Here is a 19,599-nt window from a genome sequence, read left to right on the forward strand (position 1 = left end):
TGATTTTTTGGATCAACTTCAGTTGTTGACACCTAATATTGATGGCGACGGCGGTGCGGTGGCGATGGTGGTGGTGTGTGGCGGTGGTGGAATATTATTGGTGGTTGTATTTAGTAAGTGGTGGTGGTGGCGGGGTGGTGGTGGAGTGGTGGTGGCGGAGGAAATCTATTTTTAATGGTGTTGTTGGTGGTGGTGAAATGGTGATACTGGTGGATGTGAAATAATAGAAAAATCTATTTTTTAATGAATAAGATTTTTAAATGGAAAATAATATTGTAAGTGAGGGTATTAAGGTAATCTATTTTTTAATGGATAAGATATTTAAATGATAGGGATATTTGTATTGTTGTATAAGGTATATTTGTTGGGTGTCAAAACTAAGGGTATTTAATAAATTTACCCATCTATTTATCAAATTGGACATCTTTGTTAGGTTTCAATTTACAAAAAAAGTGGCCACAAAAGGGACTCCCTCCCTTCGGGCCCTCCGGGCGGTCGGCCCAATTATAGATACGGGACAATGTAAAGGTTCCTATACCCTAAACCTAGGTTTACTTTTGAATCTAGTGTACAAATGTACCATAAAAGAATGTTTACCTACTGGACCTAACTGATCCATTAAGGGACCTAGACTTTTTTCCTCATCGACTTTTGTGTGGCTAACTATCAGACATGCGGCTGGAGGATACCTTCAAAGGTTGTTCTTGGTGGAAAGGATCGTCTGCGGCACCGTGAACAGAACTTAACCTAGGGGAATGGTCCCACACATTAACTCGGTCAATGAACTCAATCCCATCTCGTTGTGTGTTTGATTCTTCTTTGTATTTCAGGAAGAATAATGACGACCAGTAGTCTTTTGCCAAGTTCTTCATCACACCAATAACAAACCAATTATTAATAACTAAAAAGGAAGCTCGTTCGAGAAATCGGACCTTGGTATAATACAAGTAAAAGGGATTACCGTTTTCATCAAGTGCATTAACTCGTTTAGCGCATTATTAAAGAGCCCTGGATGTGCAAGATCAAGAGTATCTAGAATTCCTTGGCGAGTTCGATGAGATATATTCACCTCCATTGTGGCACCTGCACATAGCATTATACACCGAATCATCAAAATGCATGACATGAAAAGAAAAGAGAAAAGCTAACAACACACCTAAGGGAGGCTTTGAGAATCATAAAGATGGAAACAGAACGCAGAGCAAACTTATGGTACCTGCACGTATGTACTTCTCGATAATGTGCCGGGTCATGTAGATCCTTCTCACTGGGTCATTTACAGGTATTACGTCAAGCTCGTCTACTTCATCACAGAAATGGACACTCTCCCCAGCCAAACAACTGTTATGCAAGGAAAAGTTGTAATGTCTCTAGTCTTCTGAAGTATATTCGATCTCGAACTCTGGCATTGACACACATGTAATTTAGAAAGAACAAAAACTAAAACAAGGAATTAGACCTGTCCGCGAAGGCCATGAAGGACTGGCGAAATCTCTTGTTCCGAAGAAGCTTATCCAGTGGTTCACTAGAATCAACATCCAGAATGGGCTCCATTTGTTGGAGTCTTCTGCTATCTGGTATACGCAGAGCTTGACCCATTGTCTCAAACTCATGTCTATCTCTTCTCCTCAAGCTCACTTGCGAGAGCAAAGGTTGTGAAACTGATATTGAGTAAAAGGCAAGGACAAGAATACTTGCCTATGTAAAAATAAATAAAAAAATTATACATATTAGCAAGTTAACACAAAGAGCTCAAACATAGATGTACTCGGTATAGTTGAAGTTAAGAATGAGTATGGGTCTCATTCCATCAAAAACGTACATGAGTGGATGTCGACAAAATGTCAAAGGAGTGTGAGTGAATACATGACAGCTTACAGTTACTAGCAGAAAACATCTAGAAGTTACTTGAAGCCATGCAATGTCTTCATGGACCTCATTCAGAACATAAGCAGCAACCCATACTCCTGCATCATGAAGTATATGAGACAAGAAGGAAAGGGAACATATATGATATATATTGAGAATTAACAGAAAACGCTTGCTAATGACGAATCAGAGGGTCAGTAATGAACATTTTGGCTTCAATATAACAAGAAATACATGGACATAGTTACCGAAGCCCCATTTCATACTTCTATAATTTACATACAAAAGCTAGCTAAGAAGCCCAGCAAAACCTACCAACGGCAGCGGTTGAAACAACTATTCCCTGCATGAGGTCTTTGAATTCGTGAAATCTGAACTCGATGTGCCTAAGAGACCGTGTAATGGCAACAATAGAAGCAATGTATAAGAGGTGAAGTCCGACCATTAGAATCACCCACTGACTGCGGTAATGGCACCTTTCATTCAGAGGCCTCTTTATATGAAGAACTACAGGATAAAAACAGCTAGTTCAGTTAAGAAATGGGCATAACATGAAAACATGCGATCATACTTTGTACAGAAACTTAATCACGTATAGTTATCACCTGAAGTTAAAACATAATCTAAAGATATCGGGTAGCATACCAGTTTCTAAAATTACTTACGATCATTGTTTCTGTTATTTATTCTTAATGGGTAAGCAATGAATATCTGTAATTGCAATAAGTCTTACATGCAACCGCAGCAAACCATGGCAAGAGAAGCAATGGAAGCAAGACAACTGTTCTGATTGGTGGTAGGCGCCGCCTAAAGTAACAAAACAAACAAGAGACTGGGCATTAAAAGTATAGTGAGCATTACATGATAGGTAGCAGGTTTACTGCTATATTAATTGAAGGTTTGTACTCTGACGGTACCAGTATAAGTTCATATCCACTTACTTGACAAATAAGTAATACAATTTGAATGCTTGAACAAAACGACAGCTCATCAATAAACCAAACCCAAATGGACCTTCAACCCATCCTGAAATACAATCCAACAACTAATATTCCGACTTAAGTTCAATAATGACCGTTGGCAACTTGGCACCCAACGCCCAACATGAACAAAAACAGAAACTACACATAAAGAATTTATAACCTGCCCATATGTAGCAAGAATTCCACCAATGCATCCTTTCGAATTTCAAAAAATTGACAGACATCTGCACAAAGCAATGCCTGAAACTATTAAAAAGAAACAAAGCACAGGGGTTCCAAAAGTAAATTAGCATGTAAATACTCATTCAGTAATAAAATCTTACGACTAACGACAATGTCAAGTTTAAGCTAGCAAAAACTTGAATCCAGAGTAGCCAGAAGCCACTTCCTTTTGTTGTAGGAGTCTTGTGAACTAAGAACGGTAAAGCCAAACGTGAAAGAAGCCTAAAAAAATGAAAAATCAAAGAAAACAAAAAAAAAACTTAGAATTCAGACCAGAGTTGACCAATTTTGACCAGAGTAGGGTTTTCCATTATTATCCAGATGACCGAAATTCCATTAAAGAAGATGATGAAGAAGAAAAAAATGATGAATCAAAAGACACCAGAAACTAAAATGAATTCAGTAATTGTTCGGATTGAAAAGGACAGTTACATACATGATCATGGATAAAGCAGCTACAGAAACAGCTACATAATCACTAGGACAACCTCCAGCAACAGCACAGCCTTTCTTTTCTGTCATGATTATTATTATAACACACTTTCTGAATCATCAACTTGTAAACCATGAAGATCTACAGCTAGTGAGAGCGAAAGACGAATCCAATCAGTTCAACTGTTTTTTTTTCTCTACTATGAAATCCTCTTTTTTCTTGTCTCGTACTGACAGTTGCTTCAACTTGACTCTGTGTCGTTCCTTACTGTCTAGATCTTTGCTAGGGCGGGCAGGCTGAGCATTTCTGACCCAAACTACCAACCCCAACGTCCCAACCCGACCCAACCCATCTGACATTTTGCGGCCGGATACTCAACCTGTTCATAGGTAGGTTCAAGCCCTACTAAACCTATACCGATATTACCGTTCCAGAGCTTCAGTTCCTACCTGAGTCATAGGTGGAATTGACTCTCATATCAATAAATTTTAGTCTGCTAACTAGCTATGCGGAGTATTCCCTCTGTGGCCAACTTCTTGGATGCTGGTGCAAACTTAGAAATTCATTGGGCATCAACGCTCGTCATGTTGAAAATAGATTTGTGTGCGTGCATTTAACTTCTCTGACAGTTGTTTTTTTTTAATTTTTTTTTTCGCTCCGCGAGTTATAACCCCAAAGGTGTCACTATTCATATACAAAAACTCCAACAAAACAAATTGTTCACAAAAACCTCATTTAATATAAACTGTCTATATTACCCTTCTAGTTTAAATCACCCAAACAAAAGCAAAAATCAACCACACTTTAATTCTTATTATATTGTCACCCCCAACAAGAAAAACAACCACCAATAAGCATCGCCGCCACCGATAACCACCGCCACCACTTCCGACCACCGCCGTCACCGCCACCAACTCCGACCACCGCCAACGCCACCTTCCGCCACCGACCACCACCGCCACCTCCCCGACCCCCTCCGACCACCACCTCCGCCGCCGCCACTGACCACCATCGCCGCTGCCACCACCGACCACCACCGCTCCGCCGACGCCGCCCGCCGCCGCCACCACCACCGACCACCGCCGCCGCCACCACCGCCGTCGCCGCCCTCCGCCGCCACCGATACTGCGCAATTGCACCACCACTGCCAGCCACCCTACCATCCAGCACCACCATTGTCGACCACCACCGCCACCACCTCCGACCACCACCACCACCACCACCACCGATACTACGTAATTGCACCACCAATACCAGCCACCCTACCATCCAGCACCACCACTGTCGACCACCGCCGACCAAAACCAGCACCACGACCGCCCACCACCACCACCTCCCAAAAATACGATGAAACCAATTTTGGTTTCATCATAAATACGATGAAACCGATTTTGGTTTCATCTTGGTTTCGTGAGAAATCACCTGCAAGAATTTTTTTAAGAGGTATTATACATCTTCATGGATAGAAATACATTGTTGAAATACGATGAAACCGATTTTGGTTTAATCATAAATAAGATGAAACCATAATTGGTTTCTGCGCTTCAACAGCAATACCACCAGTTATGTCTCAAGACCCATTACTCAGCTTCACCTGGTATATCTTTCCATCTAGGTTTACAGGCAATTCCTCATTGTATTGCAGCACTTCATTGCACCTGCAACTACAGATTCACTTCAATCTCATCCTTGGATTCACTGCAAACACACAAGTTCCACTCATTACAGCTTCAGTTAACTCAACTGACTGAAACCATTACTCCATAGTTGTAGCTTCTGCAATAGTCACAAACTCCAGTTCCATTGCAACTGCAGCCAGGTCTTGTAGTTCAATTCTTGCAACTTTACATCTCCTGCCACAAACAAAACCACCTGTGATGCTTCCATTAAACTCTCCACCAGAAACTGCAATTGAACTTCAGGCCTGCACTTCTTTCTATCTTGCAATCCCTTCTAAACAACAGCAACATGACAGACTATGCCGGCCTCCAAATTCTGCACATACTAACTTCCATTACATCCATTCTGCAACCACACTTCTTTAATTCAGTTCAACTGGTCGCCTAATGTAGCACTACCTCCATTTCAAACTCCATCAGCAACAACTTCAGTTTCAATTCAACCACCTGTAGCAGCAACTCCAACTGCCTGCACTTGAGCATCGAACATATCCAGTTAAATGCAAGCATAACATCTCCTCCTTGAGCTGTACCTGCAACTTCACAACTGCCCCACCTCAGTCACAGATTCACCACCACCATATTAATTCAACCAGAGCAACACCAGTTCCTCCATGGATTCTGATTATCACCAGCTGCAGTTCATAATCACCACCAACATAGGCATCTCAGTTCTTCTCTACACTCTCAACCTGCAACTGTACTTAAAAACCATTCTCAAGCATCAGCTCAAACCATTTTTGGTTCCATCATAAATAAGATGTATGTATAGATCGGAAGGGAGGCTTTGATTGTGTCATATTGATGGCAAATGCACAAGATGGTTATGTGTTCAATGGTTATCAACCAATTAATTAGGTTCAGAAGATATTAGTGTAGTAAGTACAAACGTTTTCTGAAATCTTTACCATGTGATGACAAGATATTCAGTTGAACCAATGTAAGGCATACTTGTCGTAGAATGCTCGTTAGTTAGATTCATTAGACAAAATGATGATAAAATGGTGGACCAACAAAGTGAAATCGAAATTATGAAAGGCATGATTCAATTATACATACCTGTCGTAGACTGCTCGTTATTTAGATTCTTAGAAAAAATGGTGGACTCATTAGACAAAACTATAAAACTGCACATCCATCAATTATATAGTCAGTTAAAACCATAACTGGATTTAACCAAAACGTACTTGTCTCCAACAAACATTGGTTTCGATGATAAAAGTCAGTGAAACAAACCTGGTTGCAACCGAACTTACCATATCACCAACATAAATTTAATACGCCGATTGTCTCCAAAGAAATATCATATATACCAACCACACTTGTGTATAACTCCCATCTTCCAATACCACGATTCTCGGATAAACTTGTTGTTGTGATTGCTGCGGCGCGATATTATAAACCGGTTGTTATAGGTGGTGTAAGAGCGTAATACTCTTGATCAGGTATTTGAACCATTTGGTGTTGGTGCTCAAATGAACTTGATGATCAGCACCAGAAACAGGTGGTGGAGCTATATGCCTTTCATTTCAATACTCTGCAGTTGCTGAAGGAGAAGCTGGAACTGAAACCGATAGTGGCGATGCATTACAACAGGTTATCATCTCATCTAGATACTACATTGTGGTAGATACCAACAGAAAACAACAAACTCAAAAATATTTCACACAAATTCACTTTGCGGACTCAAAATTTTTCTAAGAACTATTGTGGTGGTGTATATATTTCCATCCCAAGCCAATAACATTCTCGCTTAAAAGTAAATTCAGATGAAACCAAACTTGTGTCAATAGAAAATTATTTATCACCAACAACGTTGGTTTCATCGATAAAAGTTCAAAAAAAAAATATAACAAAATTATATGAAACCAAAATCGGTTTCACCAAATTTAGATGAAACCAAAATTGGTTTCATCATAAATTTACTCTTGAGTGTTTCAAAATTAGGTAAAATTCAATGTAATCAGTTGATAAACACTGGCATTTCATAATGAGATTGCAATTTAACACCCATATAAGCTAAGGCAGAATGAAATATGGAACCTAATAAGACCAACAACCATTACATGAACCATCTTACAAACACTTAAAAACACCACTGCCATTTCGCTAACCACAGATCGTGACACAAAAATCAAAGAGAGTAAAAATACCTTGACATAGCTCAACAAATATTATACGCTCCTTACTCTTGAGATTTCATTCTACTCTTCCCGATTTCTATACAAAACAGTCTGGGGAGATTAGTTCACATAATAATACAACACCAACAAATCTCACCCCCTAAATTATACACCGACGTCATGTGATAAAGAATTGTGATATCTATAATCGAGTTGATTCACATATATTTTTGAAGAGATTTCTGTTTCAGTTTATAGTTGAACAAAAGTGTCTCCTTAATAATCATTGGATATTCTCTCCGGATGATCCATGGGAAATACAGTTTATTTCCTCGAAAATTTGTCGCAAGCATTTATCTCAAACATCATCTCATGTAAATGCTTGATCCAAAATTATCATTAAACACAATAAATCAATCAAACTGAAACAATCATGACTTCAAATTCAGATCCAAAATTTGTTGGAATATAAAATCCATTCAACCCAAAAAGCCAAAATCGGGTCCAAACCATCGTAAAAATATAAACCCAATGACATATTCAACATAAGTGAAAATTTTATCTCAATTTGAAAATCAAATAGATTCAACAGAAACTCATATACAATTATAATTCAACAACAACTCGTACGAAATCAAGTAGAAAATTAGTACCTAAATCTTGGTTTGTGGTTGTACAACCACTATTGAAGAAGTGAATCAATGGATGAAGAGATGAGCACCAAAATTCCCAATTCGCCAAACAATAATTAAAAAATTTGTTGATTTTTTTTTATTTTACTGACATCCAATTCCTCCTTTTCTTCTTCTATTTCAAGTGATTTGAAACCCTAAGTTCTACAGTGAGATGGTATTGACGGAGGAACAAATAAACCCTAAGTTCTCATTGTAAATTTACAACTTAAAAGAAGATAAGGATGAGGTGATGGTGGTCTTGGTTGGGGGAGGAGATGGTGTTGACGGATGACCAGGAAATGGTCGTCGATTTGGTGGTGGTGTGGAACGAATAAGAGGAGGTTCTCCTAATGGTAGTGGCCGGACAAGACGAGGCGGTGGAGAAAAGAAATGAAATAAGAGGAGGGCGCGACGATAAAAAAGAAGAGGAGATAAGTCTTGTATACAAAGAAGCAACAAAATGTGAGGGTAGGTTAGGTATATCTTAAAAATAAAATGGATCTAATTTACCTATTTTAAAATATTTGGGGTTTTTGTATCACTTTTGGTGGAAATGGAGTTCTTATAAATCTCAACATATGGTTGGAGTTTTTGTCTACAATACATGGTCACCTTGGGTTTTTGTATCATGTTTAGTTTTTTTTAACCATTATTTTTTTTGCAAAACTAGTCATAAAAACCCAAGGTGACCAAACTTGTGGTACAAAAACCCCACTCAAATGTTGGGATCCATTAAAACTCCATCGTAAACAAACTCCCAGGTATAACCTCACCGTTGTGACAAACTCCCATAACACCAAATGTACAACACCAGAGTGTACAAACACAAGAGATGGCCACGACGAGCGCAACTACACTAAGTACACCAATATCAACTGGAAAATACAAGAACACATGTGCCCGAAGTAACAGTTGTCCCACCAATTACCATCATCAAAGTGATGGCAGAAGAACAACCTCAAGTTGTTCTAATTGCGCTAGCTGCTATACCTAAGCAAAGCAGAAGGTTACCAAGACTCCAACTCTAAATGTTAGAGCACTGCTCGGTCGAACTCGCATGCGTTGCTATCTCAAACATGTTTGTCAATGTTAGTGATCAAAACTATAAGTTTTGATTTCTATCCTATTTATAGATGTCTCGGACTAGGAAATAGTTTGTATAGTTGAGCGTAGACTTCGCGGCGTTTATCACTTGAAGACGAAGAACTACTAAGGAGAGCTTGTGAAACTTCATCGACAAAAGATATGTGGAGAATTAAGCACATCTATAACTTGGAAAGTCTAATTCTAAACTCTATCTCTTATATTGAGACATAAGTCGTGTTACGATATAGTTTTCTCTATACACATTTGAGATTTCGAGCTGAGTATATCTTGCTTACATATTTCTCGAAATATGTGTTGGTAAGCTTTCGCTTCGACCAAGTTCATCTTATATCATGAGAAAATTTCCGAGTAACATCTTACATGGTTTGTGTGATACAATCATTTGGTGTAAGACTTGGAATGTTTCGATAATGATTATTTCAATATCTTGAAAATTGCTTTGATGTTAATAGTGTGTGAAAACGGCTATTGTCATAATAGCAGAATGTTTCAATGATTGAAATAAAGATTTTAGAATCTTGTAACCATCTTTGGATATAATCATAGTGTGTTCGCACATTAATGTATAAGTCCAAAACCGGGATCCTAAAGTATGCATACTTTTGTGTATACAAAAAGGTTGTAGGAGGTTGGGTAAGTATGCGTACTCGTTGTAGATGGGGAAAAACGATTTTCTGGTTTTTAAATTGAGGAGACGACCGTACGGAGGAGACTCCTCGAACCGAGAGAAATGTTAAACCTCACACAGATGCACCGCTGCAAAGGGGGTGCTTTAGATTCGAGAGATCAATCTGTAGTACTCCGGCCTAAATCAAGACAATGACCGTTCCAGAGTAAATTCGGTCACAAGAGAGGATGGGTTGATCTTTAGGAGGGAAGCTGAGAAATGTGTGGAATGAAAGGTAATCAAAGATTGTGGGTGTGTGAATTCCGGATACGATAAGCTCTGAGTGATTGAAATTGCTCAATTGAGAGTAGTTGCTCAATTGATGAGTTGATGATATCGTGTTGTCAGTTTGACGTGAGATTGATGATATTGATGATGCCGATGATTCAATCATGATTCAGAGACTTATTTATATTGCTGGAATTGTAGACACCATGATTCCATGAAGTGTGATAGTTGATGGAATCAAGGAGTGGGGAAGTGGAGATCGTGTTTGAAGCCAGTTTCTCAACGTGTGGATACTTGGTCGATTTTCCACCCACTACCTCGTGAATTCCTTCAACTGATTGCACGACTTGCTCACATTTCATCGTGTGTTTGAACACACGTGTCGTAGACCGCCAGACCAAAACCCTAAATGAAATCCCCCCAAGTGATACGATTGACGTCTCGTGGTTTGTTAGTCAATTGATGACTTCGTGGTTTGATGGGACGATGAGTCCATGTAGTCGTTGAGTTGAACATGATGTTCTGAAACTCATGAAATTGAACATGTCATGAGACAGAGGTATAGTTCTTACGATGGAGTGATCAAGTATTGCTCATTCGATGGATCTTTGAATATTGATTGTTGAACCAATATTGAGCGAATATTTCTCATCTGAGCAAGTGTTGCTCATGTGATGAGTTGTTGAATATTTGATCGTCTGATGGATTATTGGCAGCGTACCAAAAATATTAATTAGAATATTGGTCTTTGAACCGAGCATAATTAATAAAATTAATGACCATGAGGTCGTCGTAAAATTATTAAGGTTAGAATCTGGAATGATGATCCTTGGATTCAGAAACCCTAATTTGATCAATTGATGATCAATTCATGGTTCGTCAGAATTTCAACCATGGGACCAAGGAGGGAGCGACTACATGGGACCGTGGATCAACCATGTAGTTTCCATATGCTCACGTGAGAAAATACGAAGAACTCCTGAAGAGTTGAAGATTTGTTGGTGGAAGAATGATTAAATGCTGGCTTAATCATTTATTCAAAAATGCTCGTATGAGCCTTAGGTGAGAAAACCTAATTAATTATGACGAGGCGAGGGACCGACCATGGAGTCATGAAACCGGCCCTAGGTTGTCCCGTGACCGCCTGACGATCACTTCATGAAAATCCAAAGTGTTTGGGAGAGTTTTGGACCTAATACGAGCAATTGTGCAAATTAGGTCAAAACTGTGAAAATTGATGGGACCGGCTTCCGTGATCCAAAGAGCCAATCTTGGTCGGTCAAGACAACGTGCTCGTGTCCCCAAGGCGTCCTCGTCTCAGTCCTGAGAATTTTGATATTTTCTGGCGTGCAATTGAGCATCCATTCGAGAAAATATGCATAAATTAGGGTTTCGACGAAACTGAGGAAAACACCATGAGATGATGAAAAATAATTATAAAATAAGGAATGAGGAGGCGTGGGACCGCCGTGGTCAAGGCATGGTCGGCCGGTCGTGACCACGGTCCGGTGGTGCCCTTTCCTTAATTTTATAATATTTTGATGATTCTATGAAAAATTCATGAATCTTGAGAAGTTTGATGAATTTAGGGAGTTTCCATTAATTGAAGGAGTTTTCATGAGTTCAAGGAAGCAAAAAATATTAAAATAATAAAACAAGGGCGTGTGGGACCGTGGAAGGCATGGCCGGCAGGCTAGGGCCATGTCCCACGAGTTTCCCTATTTTTTTAATATTTTTAAGTATTTTGATGATTTGAGAGAATTTTTCCTAATTTGAGAGAAATACCATGAAATCAAGGAATTTGATGAATTCAAGGAAAACTAATAATAATAAAATAATAAAACAAAGGGGCGTGTGGGACCGTCTAGGGCATGGCCGGACGGCCAAGGCCCGGTCCCACAAGTTTTCATAATTCATTTTATTTTATTATTATTTGATGATTTGTGCAAAAATACCATGAAATCAAGGAGTTTTTTCATGAAATTAGAGAAATTATAATAATAATAATAAAATAATAAGGAACCATGGGGTGTGGGGCCGGTCAGGACCAAGGCATGGCCGGTTGGCCAATGGTCACGCCCCACACTCCTTTCCTTAATTTTATATTATTTTTTATGGATTTATGGAAGTACCATGAAACCGAGGAGTTTCCTCGAGACGAAGGAAATTTGATAGAATGAGAGTATTTTCATCAAATCATGAAAAATAATAAATATGCATTAAAAATATAAAACTGGCGTGGGATTGACCACGACACGGTCGGTTGGTCGTGTGTCCGTGCTCCCAGCACCCTGGTCAATATTTTTAATTATTTATTATTTTCTTCTCTATTTTGCATAGGTTCATCGTTTCGTTGTATTTTTGAAATACTCGTTCGTGCGGTGACTGTTAGTGTATCGTCGTTGGATACACCTTCACCATTTGAATCGGGGCTTACTTAAAGGTAGCTCAGACGCCCGGTTGTTGATTATTTATTACTAATTGTGGAATCCAGTGGAGAATAATTCACAAAACTGAGTAATAAAATGTTTATTATTAATTCATAGGATCAGCTGAGGATTCGACTACGAATTCAGAATAATAAAGTGAGCATTACCATTCCATGGGATCGTAGATTCGACCATAGGATCGGAGTAATTAAGATTTATCTATTACCATTTATGAGACCAGTTGTGGATTCGATCATGAAATCGGAGTAATGAGATAATATAGTTATTGCTATTCTATGAGATCAAGTCGTGGATTCGATCATAGAATCAGAACAATTGTTATTGCCATTCCATGGGACCAGTCGTGGATTCGACCATGGAATAGGAGCAATAATAGATTATTCTGGGAATTCAGTAGTGAATGTCACGGCAGAATTAATCTTAATTATGAATAATTAACTTTGTGGCTCTATACTAGCAGAGCAAGCTGTCTAGGAGCATTAATTATCCCGATATGAGCTTGTCGGTAAGTCATATCCTTTATATAGTCAGGGTAAACTCGTTGTTTGTTCCTGAAGACGTTATCACTCTATACTAGCAGAGCAAGCTGTCTAGGAGCCGTCCATCACGTGATGCTATATAGAAATAATCACTGAAAGTATTCAGTATTCATGAGATATGCTGTTGTCCAGTCGTGAGACTACATATCCACATGTACTCTGAGAGAAGGTACTCTCCGTTGAGAATTCGATGAGAGATCCGTGTCTCGATACTCACGTCTGATTGCTGAATCAGAGCTTCGTATAATTATGAGTTTACGAATTTAGACTTTGTCGAAAATCCACCATCTACATTAAGTCCCCTGCTTACTGAGGAAAGCTGTGTTCCTCAGTCAGCATTAAATGGTGATTTTCCGGCCATAAATAATAATACCAGTAATTGAACTTAGTCTTAAGTTGAGATGTTACCGTATTTATAGAGCATGAGCAAACCACGACTTGATGAAGGCTTCAATGTCATGATTGGAGCGTCGTTTGATGAGCATAAATTGGCGTTGAACCGCTGGTTTGGACGACGAGTCCGTGGTCGGATAGGATTCGCGGGTCGGGCTCAATAAGGAAATCCTTAGAAAATTAGGTTTTGGAAATAAAATTGATATAAAAGGGATTAATCCTTTCTTTTATTTTTTTATTTCACGCCCAGAGCTCCATCACGCCTTCATCTTCATCACGTCCGAGCATCAGGAGTTTTTGTCAGAGCTCCGATCGTCGCCGCCACCGTCCGGCCGGCGCCGACCAGGTGAGCGAAATTTTTTTTTTTTTGCTGTTGTTTACATGAATTTCATGAAGTGATCATATTGAGATCATATACATGTGTATACAATTGCGTTCGATCGTTAGTTTTGTAAACTAACTATAATCCCTGATTTAGGAGAGATATATTTTTTTAGTATATGAACCTAGGTTCAGTGATAAAACTTAGTTTATGAGCTTTCATGTGTACCAAGGCTCTATCATAAAAGAAGTGAATTTTCATGAAATCGGAATAATCCTTCGTTTTAAAGACAAATAACGATGACACGAAAGAAAATATGTATGATGAACTTGTGTCCAGTGATAAAATTTTGCTTATAAGATTTCATGTAAATACAAAACTTTATCATATGTATGAGATGTGAGCTTTCACAATATTTTTTGAAATAAACCTTCGTTTTAAAGACAAATAACAACGATACGAAGGAAAATAAAGTTTTTTTTTTATATATATATGCAGCCGTGACATATATTATGTAAAATATGATGGTATATTTTATTTGCATGAATTTGTTTTCATTAGATAAAATTCTTGAGAATTTATGTATACAAGTTGCATTAATTGCTGTTTTTTTCGAAAAATCAAAGTGTGTGTTTTGAGGAACCTTCGAAGATAGACAATATATTTATGATGAAATATTTTATTGTTATAAACTTCATAGGTAAGTTGTGTGAATGTTCGCATTATGAAAATTTTGTTCGTGATTTTATGAAAAATCAGTTTCGAAATTAATAAAGTTTCGTTCGTTTTTGCAGTTTTCGAGGAGACGAACGAGTTTGAGGTGTTAACTCTACCGTTACTATCACTATTGTTAGTGGAAGTACAAAAGGTAAGAGTTAAGAGTTACCATTTTTGCCGTATTTCCTCGATTCGTGTCTGGACAGCATACTGAAGTAGAATGTGATGTGGACTTTGCAGTTGTTTTAGCAAAATGACCAATTCCTCAGCCGACGATACTTCAAGGGACGAATCGCATTCTGATGATGACATCTCCAGGGATGATGCACGCGTGGACGAGACCTCCATTGGTGAAGAAGAGGAAGATGCCACTGGCGTGACGAACATTCCGAATATAGACGACGCATTCTTTGAGGAGGATCCAAAAGGAGCTGAAGCATATCTCAAGTCCCCAGTATATCGTCTTCTGATCAACCCTAGGACTGTGACTCAGAAGAAATTGGTGACCCCGAAGATGGTAATACGGCTTTGTCTCGAACGAGGGCTTTTCCTTGCATCGACCATAGAGTTTAAGCTTTCTCGACGCCCTTTGGAAAAAAATTCTGGATGGGCAAGGCATATGTTGGGTTTCCCTCATGTCAGGGCTATGCTCAACCAGGCGCAAGTGACGATAGATATTCAAGCTTCTGGAGACTTGTCTATTAATCATGATATGAAAAGCATCGTGGATTTGCTGGATCGTTGGTGTGTTCCCACTCATACCTTCATATGTAGATGGGGAGAATTTACTGTTACCTTAGAAGATGTGGATGCTTTGATGTATCTCCCGATTACAGGTAATTTCTCTGGAGGTCTTTCCTGTTTAATGGAAGAAGTTAATGAACTACTCGATGCCTGGATTCAAGATGGTGCAATCAAATTACCTTATGTCAAGAAGGAACCAACTGAAGAGGCCATCGAAAATCCTCGGTATTGCCGTTTCCATAGATACGTCAGCCATCCCACAAGTGATTGCAAAATTTTGAAGCGCATATTCAAGGAAAAGGTCGAATCAGGAGAGCTCAAAGTGGTTTTTGACACTCTGACTGCTGCGATGGAAGAAGTGAACAAGGCGTATGGTAGTAAAGGTTGTTATGCTCATTGGTTGACACGTTGGTGGCCAAGAGATGAAGTTTCTGATAGTCCCATCACCGGTATGTTACCTATTGCCGCTTTCTTATTCTTATGGTTATCCAGAGACATATTCGAAGACAGTGGACATTTGTTGAAGCCTTTCGTAATCCCTTTTGCTATTAATATGGCTCAAGGTGAGCAACTCCTAATAGGTAGCTTATTCCTGGGTTCCTTGTATTCTAACTTAGACTCCTTGGTGTTAGATTCCAGAGTGTCGAATGGCTTCATGAAGATTGAGTGTTATGTTAACACGATGTTTCTTCAAGCTTTGATGTGGGAACACTTCAAGAATTATGCGCCTATCCCACATAATATCTTGCAAGGACCAAATACGGATGCCCGTCACATCTTCGCCGAGAAAGATAATGCCTGAATCATGCGTTAGTCTACAAAGCAGCCTCGGTCTAAAGCACGCCTCATTGATGTGTTGGATGAAGAATCGGAGTTCGACTTTCGTCCATGGGTGTCGGTTCCTGATTTTGTTTCTCAACCAACGACTTTCAATACTGGAGAGAGCACGACTCTAAAATCTGGTGCTAACCCGAATGATGGTGAGAGATCCTTCATGTTGAGTTGTACTCCTGGTCACTTGTTATCCGTTATGTATGGAGAGTGGGCAGTAGAAGAATACAATATTGATAGGGCGGCTCGACAAATGGGTATGGATCAATGTGTTCCAACTACATGGAGAAGGAAACCATCAGTTGATCAGCTTGCGTCTCGTTTAGATCATACTCACGTGGAAGGGAGTATTTACTGGTTTCCTGGTTCTGATAGACTTGCATATGTAACCCCAGGTTATATAGAATTCTGGAATCAATAATTTGAGAGGTTGCATGAATTCGTGACAGTTAGTCAGCTTCCAGTGAAGATTCCTCCGTCTGCTGAGATGATCTCTGGTCGACCAAGGATGAAGTACCTTTTGGTGATAAACGAAAATTATCTCCAGATGTTCTCAAGTAAGATTCTCCACATGTCTTTTATGAAACCATGGTAACTGTATTCTGATCATGTTATTGAATTCTTTACAGGACGGTCGTAGCGTAATACCTCGAATCCATGCAGATTTTTCAGATATTAGAGAAGTTGTTCACGGCGGAGAAGGAAGGAACAAAAGTTATAAGCTGTTACCTAATACCATGAAGTCCCCAGTTCGTTCTTTGGTGAGTTCCTAATATTTCTCATCGTGACTTTCATTGCTATTCATATTAGAATCATGAATCCAATGTTGTTAATTTTGTTGCAGAATTTTACTCCATCAAGTCTTGAAGGTCTTCAATTTTCCGCTACTGAACAAGCAATCGCTGATTTGAGTGACGAAGGAACTGTAAGTATTTCTTCACTTGTTCAAATGTGGTGCTTCATAGATGAAAATATTGATTGTAAAGGACGTGTACAGGAGGATATATTCATGGAGATGGAGAATTCAGGAACTCAATCATCCTCTGGGAATGGGAATGGAGGTAATTCCCAAGATTCGGATCCGGATGGAAGTGATGTTCCTCTTGTCGTTGATGTGGACAATTCCAACCCCTGGGACACTTTAGAGACTCCTCAAGTAAGTATATATCCTGTATATTCTTCATAGAAGTATAAAAGTGCTGACTTGTGAATGAATGAATGAGAACCCATGTGAATATATGAAAACTTAGTCGAACTTCGTCGTCAGAAAATTCAGAACCCAGCTTTTTAGTAAAAACGTTGTAGAATCCTCGTCCGGAGTCGGATTTTGATGATCTGCATGTGCAAATTCAAGCACGGAAAATTTCCAAGCTTTTTCAAAGAAGATTTTTAAGTTTTGAGCACGTTCAGAGCTTGAAAAAGGCGAAATAGTAAACTTCGAGGAGACTTCCAGAACTTTTTCAGATTGCGCATCACTTGATATTTTGGCCACATCTACTCGCTCGTTCATAGGATTGTGATGAAATTTTGACATGTCATAGAGTACATCCATACTAAGAGAATGGCATATGACCCATCCTCAGATTCATTGTACATTGATCCCAGTTCGTCTCTTAGTACAGGGAAGAGTTCAGTTTCTTCAGAAAGACTCATCGTAAAATGTGTTTTCATGACTTTTATGTTATTTGATCGTGCCTTGAACGTAGTATGATGAACTTTGATGATATTTACTTGCGGGTATACTGTGTTTCATAATCTCCTTTGGCTTCGTGACTCTAACCTCATGTAATCTTCGTATTAGGTGCCAAATACCGAAGTTGAGGATACTGGAGCCAATGATGATAAATCTAACCCTTCCGAAGTTATTGATGAAGAGACGGCCATCCCTGCAATTCGAGGCCATGAGAAGGTCTTTGCTGATGTTATGGAAAACCAGATGGTTGTTGCCTCAGTGATAGAAGAAACCGAGATAGCAACGGAGAATACCGAAGGAACTGTTGCTTTGGTCGTGGATGCCGCTCCAGTGACTGAGAACCGTATAATAGTGTATGAATATCCAACTGCAGGGGTTGATTTTGATCCTACCTTTAACACTTTACTCCCATATCATGAACTGGTCGGTGGATTCAGCGTTCCCATTGGATATGCACACTTGTACGAGACAATATGGAAGAAGTTTGGCCACATGATCGTTGACAGGAACCCTGGGCGTGCTTATGATTTAACCATGCAAGTAGGCGTTATCTTGCGTGTCGTGAGTGATATGCATACGAGACCCAGGAATACCGTGACTTCAGATATACTCTTTGATTGGGAGTTTAACTTGGAGAATTCAGAAAGACTTGGCCTCAACGTGAAATGGCTTCGTAAGAAAATAAACGTTATCAAGGATTCATGTGAAAAGAACATACCCTTTCCCAATGATGCTGTGAAGGAGAAGGATGACAATATTGCCAAGCTGACCGAGGAGTTGAACAAGGAGAGGGCAGCTTTGGAAATCTTGAAGGATGCTGATGAGCGAAAGCCTTTTCTTGTTGATTTCCTTTGATTATCTCTTGAACTTCTGAACTTCTGAGAGATGTGAGGTTTATACTTGGGTTTTGATATTTAGATGGTTTTGGATTGACTGATGGTTAAGGATTTTCTTGTAGATTTGATAGAGATTTTTTTTTTGAACTGAATTTGGATAATTGCTGAATTCAAATACTAATTGCAAGTATTGCAAACGTTTTAGAGGAATTGAAATACAAATGAAAGAAAATCCTAAATGTTAAATCCAAACGCCATGAATGCTTCGAACGCCAATACCTCAAATGTCCAATAATTTAAGATAAACGCCTTGAGCCAACTTTCCTGAATTACTGGCAGGGTTCTGTCATCTGTATTGATCAATTTGTAGTATCCTCCGGCCACGGACTTAGCGACCATGAATGGTCCATCCCAATTGGAGTTCCTTGTAGAATGAAGACCGCGCTGAACTGCTTTGAGAACCATGTCTCCTTCATGGAACTTGTTAGGCTTGGTCGATCATGCCTTGAATATCTTCCGTTGATTCAGAATTCCCTGTTTGACGGAATTCCACGACTGTGGCACATATGGACACTCGCGCGGAAGAGAGTATCCAGCATAGTGTTGATCATGCTTAGCCATGTCTTCAACAATAAACCTCTCGATGGAGTGACCGATTTGAAGCAGTTCTGAACCCAACCATTGGGTGTAATATTGCTGAGGTGAAGTTACCCACTCGTAGCTTTTGATGACTGCTAAATTGTTCATGGGGAGGAGTCCCTGGGCCACAGTAGCATATCTGAACATTGGTAATATTGGAGCATAAGGATAAATAAGACTTGCCTGAGCTCGAAACCTTCTGACAAAGGTGTGCGGATTTTCTCCAAGTTCCTGAGTAAGTCCCATCAGAGTTTTTACTTCTTCCAGATGCTCAAACGGTGGTGCGTCCTCTGCTTCGTCTTCTGACTCGGAATCCTTGTCGATGACAGGATGTGTTGAAGGCATCGTTATCCTCCCAGCATGGATCCAAGTTCTTCCAAGGACCATGTCGTATCCAGGGTCTTCCCGGATTATGAAAAACTTGGCTCAGTGCAGATCAATCTTTCCGTA

The 19,599-nt window shown here is 39.4% G+C and overlaps 1 protein-coding gene across 2 annotated transcripts; it reads right to left on the reverse strand.

Annotated features, from left to right (window-relative positions):
* Positions 1 to 369: 369 nt before the first annotated feature.
* LOC113282386 (regulator of G-protein signaling 1) lies at positions 370 to 3,755 on the reverse strand. Of its 2 annotated transcripts, XM_026531376.1 has the most exons (11): positions 3,511 to 3,755; positions 3,176 to 3,296; positions 3,013 to 3,076; positions 2,811 to 2,895; positions 2,603 to 2,676; positions 2,185 to 2,376; positions 1,879 to 1,967; positions 1,460 to 1,698; positions 1,217 to 1,341; positions 962 to 1,083; positions 370 to 866 (listed from the first exon to the last, which is right to left on the reverse strand). In XM_026531376.1, exons 1-11 carry the CDS (start codon positions 3,594 to 3,596, stop codon positions 660 to 662), a joined length of 1,404 nt encoding a protein of 467 aa, XP_026387161.1. In that variant the 5' UTR covers positions 3,597 to 3,755; the 3' UTR covers positions 370 to 659. The 2 variants fall into 2 exon arrangements, with proteins under 2 accessions (XP_026387161.1, XP_026387162.1); XM_026531377.1 differs by lacking the exon at positions 3,176 to 3,296 and having other exon boundaries at positions 3,511 to 3,732.
* Between the last annotated feature and the right edge of the window lie 15,844 nt (positions 3,756 to 19,599).

The sequence above is a fragment of the Papaver somniferum genome, chromosome 5 (assembly GCF_003573695.1).
Source record: "Papaver somniferum cultivar HN1 chromosome 5, ASM357369v1, whole genome shotgun sequence".
In the NCBI taxonomy this organism is placed as follows: Eukaryota; Viridiplantae; Streptophyta; class Magnoliopsida; order Ranunculales; family Papaveraceae; genus Papaver; species Papaver somniferum.

What these genes read in the sequence shown, in the direction of transcription:
- LOC113282386 (XM_026531376.1), bottom strand. Translation starts at nt 3,596, where the DNA reads ATGACAGAAAAGAAAGGCTGTGCTGTTGCTGGAGGTTGTCCTAGTGAT. An exon ending in ACTTGACATTGTCGTTAGTC is followed by an intron (nt 3,077 to 3,175) that starts GTAAGATTTTAT and finishes TGCTTTGTGCAG; the next exon opens with ATGTCTGTCAATTTTTTGAA. An exon ending in TGTTTCAACCGCTGCCGTTG is followed by an intron (nt 1,968 to 2,184) that starts GTAGGTTTTGCT and finishes TTCATGATGCAG; the next exon opens with GAGTATGGGTTGCTGCTTAT.